Below are 11,509 nucleotides of genomic sequence, written 5' to 3' on the forward strand. Positions count from 1 at the left end.
ATTTTAGAACACTAGAAGGTGAGTGCCTATGAGGAATGATTTCCCTTGTGAACCAGGTTCAGGAGTAAGGATGAGCTCCGGCGTGTTCGCATGGCGCACGTGCCGAGCCCGCCAGGAAGTCGGCACGGCGCAGCGCTAATCACAAGCAGTGAGACATTTCCCGATGTGCGGCTGCAGAGATCGGGAAATGTCTCCCTGCCTGTGATTAGCGCTGCGCCGTGCCGACTTCCTGGCGGGCTCGGCACGTGCGCCATGCGAACACGCCGGAGCTCATCCTTATTCAGGAGTTACTTCTCTACAAACTGAGGATCAGGGGGAAGGGTGTGGACTTAAAACAGCTGTTGATTGATTGTGTTTCCTGTGGGGAGGATCCTCTCATCTCTCAGGTGTGCCGTCCTGGAAGATTTCCCAGAAAGACAGTTACCGGTAAGTAACTAGTACTTTTTTCACTGTTTGGCACGTTTTATGACGCATTGGAGTTGTTTTCTGCTGCACAAGCCAATTTGTCTTGAACTTTAGTATTGTCTCCGTACAATTGTGAGCACCTATTGTTGGCACTGGACACTTTATTGCATCTGTCACAGACATTGTGATCTCTTCGGACATCCATTGTAACATTGCACTTTTGCGGTTTAGTTTGTATGTGATCAGTGCTTAAGATATTTATTTATTGTTAGCACTACATGCGAAGTGTTGACACTGCATATTTATAACACTCATGTTGATGTTTTTATATATTACAATTTATGTGTAGTCCGGCTATTCTCACTTATTCATTTATTTATATTTTTTGATTGAGCACAGCACGTTTATACCTTTTACTGTTTGCTTAAGTTTAATATATATTGTATACCGAGTGCAGGTGATTAGTTATCAACTCAGCAATACCCTAGCATGATTGCACCTTTTCATCCGTGCTTATTTATGGATTAGCGCAGCACCATTCCCACCTGTGAGCTTACGTCTAGACTCTGAACTGTCCTTTCAGGCCCACATCCAATTCCTGTCCAAATCATGCCGCCTTAGCCTCCGCAACATCTCTAGAATACGCCCCTTTTTAACCAAAGACATCACCAAGCTTCTAATTCACTCCCTGGTTATCTCTCGCCTTGACTACTGCAACTCGCTCCTCATTGGATTACTTTTACATAGACTGTCCCCCCCCCTTCAGTCCATAATGAATGCCGCTGCAAGACTCCTCCACCTTACCATTCAGTGTCCTCCAACCCTCTCTGCCAATCCCTACACTGGCTTCCACTCACCCAACAAATAAAATTCAAAGTACTAACAATAATTTAAAAAGTCATCCATAACTCTGCCCCCAGCTACATCACTAACCTAGTCCCAAAATACCAACCAAGCCGCTCTCTTCAGTCCTTCCAAGACCTCCTGCTCTCCAGCTCACTTGTCACCTCCTCCCATGCTCGCCTCCAGGAATTCTCCAGAGCTTCTCCTATCCTTTGGAACTCCCTACCCCAATCTAACCAACTGTTCCCTAATCTAGCCATCTTTAGACGATCACTGAAAACCCTTCTATTTAAAGAAGCCTATACTGCTTCTAACTAATACACTGTTTTACTTTTGCCATCAGTTCATGCCCCACAGCTATTACCTTTTTCAATTGACCCTCCATTTTTAGATTGTTAGCTCTAATGAGCAGAGTCCTCTGTTTCCTCTTGTACCAAATTGTAATGTCTGCCTTTATTTTGTTAAGCACTGCACAAACTGTTGTCGCTATATAAATCCTCTATTATAATAATAATGCACCAGTTGGCCATTTTGGATACAAATAGAGCTTAGTAGATAAACAATAATTGCTATTTCAAAACTTTAAAAAAATATTAAACCCTTGGGCCTTTGTAGCCAAAAACTCTGCAGAGCGCGCAGTACTTTTGTCCACTACCTAACCTGGGAGAGGCCAGCATAGTGTTTTTATTATCTCTGGCACTTCATCGCTTTCACAATATATTATGTGCCAAGCTGGAAGTGATGTGCCTGGCCTTTGAGCCAGCCTCCCTTTTTTCTGCATCTGTGACCAGTTTGATTGGGAGTCATTGAACTAGTAAATACTGTGCTAATCTAGGCAGGTCAGGTAGTGTTAACACTCTCAGGTCAGTTTTACTGGGTTAATATATTGGCTGAAATGTTAAGAGGTTCAAAGCTGATCTCAAAATGACCCTGTCGCTAGGTGTATCAGCAACCCCCCTTGTATAATAGGAAAGTTTTTATACTTGCCTATTTGGTGAGTGGTGGGGAATGTCTTTTGAAGAGCTCCATTTGACATTTCTGGGGTGTGTCATAGTGTGCCCCCCCCCGTTGGATGCAGTGATTTCACCTGCTGGCCTCTAAGTCATTACTGTGTCTTGTAGTGACTAAAGGGTTAACGGGTGAAGCCACTTTGTCCTGCAGGATAAACCAAAGAGCCCAGAGGGGTACACACTGTCTGACATACCTGGAAGTGTATGATGCTTGCAGCTTTTTGAATGAATGAAGAATTAACTCTACACCCAACAAGACAGGCGAGTATAAATGTTCTTGTTTTATCGGGGACTGTTGGATTAACTTTATTCCCCTAGTTAAAGGATCACTTTAAGTTAAATACATTCATCCTTTAACCACTTCCCACCTGGCCTATAGCAGAATGACAGCCGGGTGGTGGTTCTGTTATCCTGACGTCTTTCAGAATAACATGCCAGCACAAGACCGTGGGGGCGCGCAGCGTGAAGATCGCTGTTGTTGTGTGTAAGTCTGACACACAGCAACTCCGATCTAGGTAGGGAGCCTCTGACGGAGGCTCCTTACCACATGATCAGCTGTGACCAATCACAGCTGATCACAACGTGAACCGGGGAAAAGTGCCGGTAAGCAGCTTTCCCCGGTTCGTGCTGATTGGCTCTCCCTGTCAGAGTGGTGTCTGCGCTGATAATCAGCACATTGATTATCAGCACAACCCCCATGAAATGTGCCACAACAATGCCAATCAGTGCCCATCAGCTGGCAGTCTGTGCCCCATCAGGAACGCTTGCCAGTGCTCCATCAAAGTGCCCTTTAGATGCCCATCAGTAATGCCTGTCAGTACCACCTCATCAGTACTGCCTATCGGTGAAACCCATCAGTGCCCATCAATTCTACATATCAGTGTCACCTCATCGGTGCCCATTAGTGAAGGAGAAAATTAAATTTCTTTCTCGAACATCACGGGACACAGAGCCACAGTAATTACTGATGGGTTATATAGGTATCACTGGTGATAGGGTGTGCCAGTGTCCAATCAGGAAGTTCAACCCCCTATATAATCCCTCCCCCTTGCAGGGATACCTCAGTTTTTACGCCAGTGTCTTAGGTGATGGACGTGTAAAGATGTCCTGTGCTGAGCGCCAAAGGGAATATCCTAAGATCCTATACTGGGGCAAGCCAGGCGAACCGGATCCATTCAAAGTGTCTTTTCATGGCCGAATTGAATGGTACCCGGGCCTCGTGTCCGAAGAAACGAGGTTTTACCCGTAATGCTTCTCTTTTTAGAGAGCTGGACCCCGCAGATCAGAAAATGGCTTTAAACTTCCTAATTTCTGGCGAGGTGCTTTACGGTCCCAGAACTGTTGGATCCCCCTACTGATGGGGGCCCCAGTCTCTGACGGTTTTTTCAAACGGAGCCCACCGTGAGAGGTGAAGATTGGGTCTGTGTAAACAGCACCCTGCGGCTGGATAAGGTAAGAGGAGATTCCACAGAATTTTTGAGTTCTAGTGGCTTTTCTCCTTTAAGGTAAATGCATGCTATGCCTATTGTGACCACCGGGGGCTGCCAAGAGCACAAACCTACACATGCTGACTTTGTCTCAGGTGTTCAGTGCTGATTATTCCCAGCATCTCAAAGCAGGCTGCAAGCAGGTAAGGTGGAAAGGGGGGATTTCTCATGTTTGAATGTTCCCCCCAGGCTAGAGAGGGGCCACAGGGGTCTAGAAAGTGGTTATACCACCCGGGCTCTGTGGCCTAATGGCCACCATCTCTGAAGATAGCCGTTCAGGCAAATCTTGTTACCAGTCTCCCTCCTTCTCCCCCCCCCCATCCCCAGCCTTTTCTCCAGAAGCATGACAGGAGAGTCGGCAGTGCGGGAAGCGCTCGTTTTTTTTCAAAACTCAGGGGGGGGGGGGGCGGTAGAGGAGGGGGCGGGATGTCAGCACAGAGTGTTTAGACTCCCACTCAGGCCAGCTGCAGGCTATTAGAGGCACTCTGTACAGGTGCACTCAGCCTTCTGAGAGACACAGAGCTGACGGTCGCATGTAAGGTGGGACACAGGCATTCTCCTAGGCAGCATTTACTGAAGTAACACCAGACTGAGCATTGGGTAGCAAGGCTTTTAGCCAGACTACATCGCTCAGCGGGCAGTGTTCATTTGTATACCTCACACCTTGTTGCTTTGCACTATGGGTAGAAGAGGTTCAAGCACCCCAGGAACCAGAGAAACTAGGGGATCTCGTTCAGGTTCTGAGGGCCCCCTGTCGGCAGCATCCTCCCCCCCTAAAGATGGGCCAGGGACGGCTAGCCAGGGAGAGCCATCGGGGTCAGGGGCTACACCTGCTTCTGGCACTTCAGCCCCTGTATATATTACACAAGAGGTTTTTTCCTCAACCATTAATGGTCTAGAGGAAAGATTAATGGCCGTGATTACGTCTTCACTCAGTGGAAGAAAACGCACTAGGCCTTCCTCTGTTCCCCAAGACCCTCAGACAGAGGAGCTCTGGGATAAAGGAGATGAGTCCCTTTCAGAGGATCGGGATGGGATGGATGATTCCTCTTCGGGGGAATCAGGTGGAGAGGGACCCTCTGCGACTTCCCAAGAGGAGAAAGTCTTAGTGCAGATCCTCACTGGATTGGTCCGATCCACATTTAAGTTGCCCATACCTGAAACTGCTAAAGAATCCTCTTCTGCTTTGGGGTCACTGAAACCTTTCCAAGCAGCACATGCTTTTCCTGTTCATACTTTACTTGAAAAGCTTATTTATTCTGAGTGGGATCACCCAGACAAACGTTTTTTTCCACCGAGAAAGTTTTCAACACTTTATCCGATGGAAGAAAAGTTTATTAAAATGTGGGGAATACCGGCTATTGATGCCGCCATTTCCTCCGTAAATAATAGCCTGACTTGTCCTGTAGACAATGCTCAGATGCTCAGGGATCCTGTAGATAAAAGGATGGAATCCCTATTGAAGGATGTTTTCTCCTTTAGCAGGATCAGTGGCCCAACCTGCAGTAGCAGCGATTGGAGTCTGTCAATACTTAAGAGACCATGTTAAGCAGGTCATCAAAGTATTACCTGAACAGCAGGCCCAGGGGTTTGCTAACCTTCCAGCGGCCTTATGCTTTGTGGTTGACGCCATTAGAGATTCTATCGTGCAAACCTCCCGTCTTTCACTGGGGTTGGTGCATATACGTAGAATCCTATGGTTGAAAAATTGGTCAGCCGAAGCACCATGTAAGAAGCTACTGGCTGGGTTTCCATTTCGTGGTGCAAGGTTGTTTGGAGAGGACTTGGATAACTATATCAAGAGAATCTCTTGTGGGAAAAGCACTCTCTTACCTGTCAAGAAGAAGAGTAAGCGTCCCTCTTTCAAACGGACTCTTTCCCCAGCGCCGGGGGCTTCAGCCTCCAGGCAGTCTCGACGGCCGCCTCCATCGGGGTCCAGAGACAAGAGTCAACCCCAGGGACAAAAGAAGTCCTGGGGAAAGAAGCCTACTAGGCAAAACACTAAGACCTCTGCATGAGGGGGCGCCCCCGCTCACTCGAGTGGGGGGAAGACTGCGACAGTTCTCAGAGCTCTGGCACGAGGACTTCCAGGACAGATGGGTAGTCTCCACGGTAACCTTAGGGTACAAGCTGGAGTTTCAGGAATTCCCTTCTCCTCGGTTCCTCAGATCAAATGTTCCCAGAGACCCAGAGAAGAAGCAGTCGCTCCTTCTAGCGTTAGAGCGACTTTTGTCGCAGGAGGTCATTATGATAGTTCCCGCAAAGGACCAGGGATTGGGCTTCTATTCCAACCTTTTTACGGTCCAAAAGCCAAATGGGGATGTCAGGCCCATTTTGGACTTAAGGGATCTGAACCGATTCCTAAGGATTCAATCCTTCCGCATGGAATCAATTCGAACAGTAGTTCCCACCCTGCAGGGAGGAGAATTTCTGGCATCAATAGACATCAGAGATGCATATCTGCATGTGCCCATTTTTCCTGCTCATCAGAAGTTTCTGCGCTTCGAGGTAGGAGGGCGCCGTTTCCAGTTTGTGGCTCTGCCTTTTGGGATAGCCACTGCACCTCGAGTGTTCACAAAGATCTTGGCTCCTCCTCTGGCCAGATTAAGGGCTCAGGGTATAGCTGTCATAGCATACCTAGACGACCTGCTCTTGATAGACCGGTCGGTAGCCTCTTTGAATGGAAACTTGAGGACCACGGTCAGGTATCTAGAACACCTAGGTTGGATCCTCAACTTAGAAAAGTCTTTCCTAAAACCAGTAAGAAGACTGGAGTATTTAGGTCTGATTATAGATACAAGCCAGGAGAAAATATTTCTACCTCAGGCAAAGATCACTGCTTTGAGAGAGATGATTCTGACAGTAAGGACCAAGAAGGGTCCCTCAGTCCGCCTTTGTATGAGGCTAATAGGGAAGATGGTGTCTTCATTCGAAACAGTTCCCTATGCTCAGTTTCACTCAAGAATGCTGCAACACAGTATTCTGTCGACCTGGAACAAGAAGGTTCAGGCATTAGACTTTCCGATGCACCTGTCGCATGCGGTGCGTCAGAGCCTTAATTGGTGGCTCATACCCGAAAACCTGCAGAAGGGGAAATCCTTTCTACCGGTTACCTGGACGGTGGTAACAACAGATGCCAGTCTGTCAGGTTGGGGAGCAGTTCTGGAACAGGCTGCGGTCCAAGGGGTATGGTCCAAGACAGAGAGGACCTTACCCATCAACATTCTGGAGATCCGGGCGATACATCTAGCTCTAAAGGCCTGGACTATCAGGCTACAGGGTTGTCCGGTCAGGATCCAGTCCGACAATGCCACAGCAGTGGCTTATGTCAATCATCAGGGAGGCACCCGGAGCCGAGTTGCTCAAAAAAGAGGTGAACCAGATCTTAGTCTGGGCAGAGAAGCATGTGCCATGCATATCGGCAGTTTTCATCCCGGGAATAGAGAATTGGCAGGCGGACTATCTAAGTCGCCAGCAGTTACTTCCAGGGGAATGGTCTCTGCATCCTGACGTCTTTTGGGCCATATGCCAAAGATGGGGGGTTCCAGATGTAGATCTCTTTGCATCCCGATTCAACAAAAAGATAGACAGATTTGTGGCAAGGACAAAAGATCCTCTTGCATGCGGGACGGATGCGTTGGTGATTCCGTGGCATCGGTTCTCACTGATTTACGCATTCCCGCCTATTCTGCTACTACCACGACTCCTTCGCAGGATCAGGCAGGAAAGGAAGTCGGTACTTCTGGTGGCCCCCACTTGGCCAAGAAGGACTTGGTATGCAGAAATAGTAAGGATGACGGTGGGTTCCCCGTGGATACTACCGGTACGCCCAGACCTGTTATCTCAAGGTCCAGTGTTCCATCCTGCCTTACAAACGCTAAAATTGACTGTTTGGCTATTGAGACCCACGTTCTGAAGAGTTGGGGGCTCTCAGGTCCTGTCATATCTACCTTGATTAATGCAAGGAAGCCAGCTTCCAGGATGATTTATCATAGAGTCTGGAAGGCTTATATAACCTGGTGTGAATCCAGAGGTTGGCATCCCAGGAAATATGTCATAGGTAGAATCCTTGATTTTCTACAGATGGGATTAGAGATGAAGCTGGCCTTGAGTACCATCAAGGGCCAGGTCTCTGCTTTATCAGTATTATTTCAGCGGCCACTTGCTTCGCATTTTTTGGTCCGAAACTTTATTCAGGGGGTGATGCGTCTTAATCCTCTGGTTAAAGCGCCCCTAAACCCCTGGGACTTGAATTTGGTCCTGGCTGTGTTACAGAAACAGCCTTTTGAACCAATATGTCAGATTCCTTTGGTCTTGTTGACAAGGAAATTAATTTTTCTGGTGGCCATCTCTTCTGCTAGAAGAGTATCAGAATTAGCAGCTCTTTCCTGTAAGGAGCCTTATTTGATTATACACAAGGATAGAGTGGTACTACGCCCTCATCTTAGTTTTTTCCAGATCCCTGTTCTCCGGAAGAGAGATCTCTACATTCGTTGGATGTAGTAAGAGCAGTTAAGGCCTATCTAGGGGCAACTACTCAGATCCGCAAGACGGATGTTTTGTTTGTGCTGCCAGAGGGTCCCAATAGAGGACAGGCAGCGTCAAAAGCTACCATTTCTAAATGGATTCGACAATTGATCATTCAAGCTTACGGTCTGAAGCAGAAGATTCCTCCGTTTCAGATCAGGGCACATTCCACAAGGGCTATTGGTGCTTCTTGGGCAGTGCATCACCGGGCCTCTATGGCTCAAATCTGCAAGGCCGCAACCTTTTCTTCAGTCCATACATTCACCAGATTCTATCAGGTGGATGTGAGAAGGCATGAGGATATCGCCTTTGGGCGTAGTGTGCTGCAGGCAGCGGTACAGGGTCCTCAGGTCTGATTGCACCCTACTTGGTCGTGGTTCCCCCCCCTCAGGTAGCATTGCTCTGGGACATCCCATCAGTAATTACTGTGGCTCTGTGTCCCGTGATGTTCGAGAAAGAAAATAGGATTTTTTAAAACAGCTTACCTGTAAAATCCTTTTCTTTCGAAGGACATCACGGGACACAGAGGTCCCGCCCCTCTTCTAATACACTATATTGCTTGGCTACAAAACTGAGGTATCCCTGCAAGGGGGAGGGATTATATAGGGGGTTGAACTTCCTGATAGGGTGTGCCAGTGTCCAATCACCAGTGATACCTATATAACCCATCAGTAATTACTGTGGCTCTGTGTCCCGTGATGTCCTTCGAAAGAAAAGGATTTTACAGGTAAGCTGTTTTAAAAAATCCTATTTTTATAACTGAAACCAAGAAACTTTTTTTTCTTTTTTTTTTTTTTTAAATTTCGATATTTTTTAGTTTGTTTAGCAAAAAATAAAAACCCCAGTGGTGATCAAATACCACCAAAAGAAAACTATTTGTGGGAAGGAAATTATAAAAATTTAGTTTGGGTACAGATTTGTTTGACCGCGCAATTGTCATTAAGTGCGACAGCGCTGAAAATTTTAAAAAATGTCCTGGGCAGGAAGGGGGGAAAGTGCCAGGTATTGAAGTGGTTAAAGAGTCAGAGAGACTAGTGGTGTAAGATCCTCTCCATTGTCATTTTTATCTCTCTGTTCCCTTTTGCACATAGGATATTACTCCCTATGCTGCTTTTTCTATAATTTAGAAGAAATGAAAACCCAGCAGTGAGAGTGCAGCTTTTCTCTAAAGGCTGCAGAAAGAGACTGAACGAGAGGGCTTAGGTGCAGAGCTGTAGCTGCTGGAATATCTGAACTATACAAAATGTGTAGACTGACACATTAAAGTGGTTCTAAAGCCTTAAGGTATTTCACCTTAATGTATTCTATGCATTAAGGTGAAAAACCTTCTGTGCTGCAGAACCCTGCCCACTTTTTTTTATCTGAGCCCGATACGATCTAGCGATGTGCGCGAGAGCAATGCTCTCTCCCTCCTCCCTGCGCAAATTGATAGCGGGAACCATTGGTCAAATGCTGTGCCAAACGAGTGAGGGGGTGGTCAATAGACACCGAGCGGGTGGCTTGGGAGCGAGCCTGCACGGGTGCTCCGAAGAGGAGGAGGAGCCTGGCGGGGTACCCTAGAAAAAGGGGGTCGGGGCTGCTTCGTGCACTACTATTTCACAGAGCAGGTATGACATGTGTTTTTGTGTTATTAAAAAGAAAAAAAATGAAGCTATAATGTACCTTTTTAAGTTCAATTTGGATGTTTACACTATTGTATTTTTTCTATTTTGCATTTCCAAACTTTTTCCAAGATTTATATATTATTTTGTTTTTTTGCAGGGTTGGTATATAGTAACATATGCCTTGGGTATCTACCACCTAAATCTCTTCATAGCGTTCTTATCCCCAAAGGTAGACCCATCCTTAATGGAAGATTCAGGTACATTTTATTGTTTCTTTTAACTGGAATCTTAATTACTGTGTAAAGGCGGTGTTGATAAATTTCCGTGTAACCATATGCTGGCAAATATCTCCCAGAAATCTTTAAAGTGGTTCTAAAGGCTCAAGGTTTTTTACCTTCATGCATTCTACGCACAAAGGTTAAAAAACCATGTGTGCAGCAGCCCCCTGGCCCCCCAAATACTTACCTGAACCGGGTCTTGATCCAGCGATCTGCACAAGAGCCTTGGCCTTCCGGGGACTCTCCTTTCTCATTGGCTGAGACAATCCCAGCCAATGAGCCAAGAGGGGGTGGAGCCGAGCCGTGAATGGACACGCAGAGCTGTGGCTTGGGAGCGAGCCTGCCTAGGTACCCACTTTGCAAGCTGCTTGCTTTGGGGGCACTCAGCATAAGGGAGAGGCCAAGAGTGCCGGCGAGGTTCCCAAGAAGAGGAGGATCGAGGCTGCTCTGTGCAAAACCACTGCACAGAGCAGACGAATATGACATGTTTGTTATTTGTAAGAAAAAAAAAAAAAAAACAACTTTTATCACTTTAACCCATGCTAAATCCAGTACTTCAATATTTGGGAAATGCTGACTACTTGTGTATCCGTGGCGCTCCAGCAGCAAGATATTCTTGCCAGACAGTCATATTTTGGCATATGTTGTGGAATTGTATGGCCATTCAGTGTGGTGTGACAGGTATTTGTGCAATCTAGGCAATCAGAAGTTTTTTATATGTGGGTTAATCGTGAAGTCTATTACTTTATTGTACAGCTCATTTAACATTGTATGTGGTTAACCACTTGCCCACCGCAATCTAATAATAAAAAAATTATTATATAGATATAGATGTTGTGGTTTACCGGGATTATGGCTGAAGATATATCGTTTATAACCCCAGTATTGTTTTTTTCAGCCAGCGGCTGACTTTCTTTTGAAAGCATTCCGAGCGTCTCATGAGCCACTGGAACGCTTTCAGAAGCCGAATGACAGCTGCAGCGCGGACAGCTAGTTTTGGGGGGCCATCATATGATGGAGCGAGGGCGGCGCACTCTGTGATCACTGTGTCTGTGGCTCTTTACCACATGATCAGCTGTGTCCAATCACAGCTGATCATGGATGTAAATAGAAGCTGGTTATGGGCACTCTCTTCCTCATACTGACAGCAAGAGGAGAGGAGGAGGGACTTGATAAATGGCTTCTCTAAAAGGGACATGTACACTGATTATCAGTGCCACTTCATCAGCGCACATCAGTGAAGGAGAAAAATTACCTGTTTGCAAAATTCTATAACAAACTATGAAAAATAGATTTTTTTTTTTTCTTTTCAAAATGTATGTTTTTTGTTTATTTAGTAAAAAATAAAAACCCCA

At 46.4% G+C, this 11,509-nt stretch overlaps 1 protein-coding gene across 2 annotated transcripts in view; it reads left to right on the plus strand.

Moving 5' to 3' along the window:
• RER1 (retention in endoplasmic reticulum sorting receptor 1) overlaps positions 1 to 11,509 on the plus strand; it is a 45,559-nt gene that overhangs the window by 25,752 nt on the left and 8,298 nt on the right. For both annotated transcript variants that reach the window (XM_073602995.1, XM_073602996.1), the window contains exon 4: positions 10,034 to 10,133. In XM_073602995.1, coding sequence (XP_073459096.1) covers positions 10,034 to 10,133 — 100 coding nt within the window. The remainder of the gene's footprint in view (positions 1 to 10,033; positions 10,134 to 11,509) is intronic.

Source organism: Aquarana catesbeiana, linkage group LG10 (genome assembly GCF_042186555.1).
Source record: "Aquarana catesbeiana isolate 2022-GZ linkage group LG10, ASM4218655v1, whole genome shotgun sequence".
Taxonomy (NCBI): domain Eukaryota; kingdom Metazoa; phylum Chordata; class Amphibia; order Anura; family Ranidae; genus Aquarana; species Aquarana catesbeiana.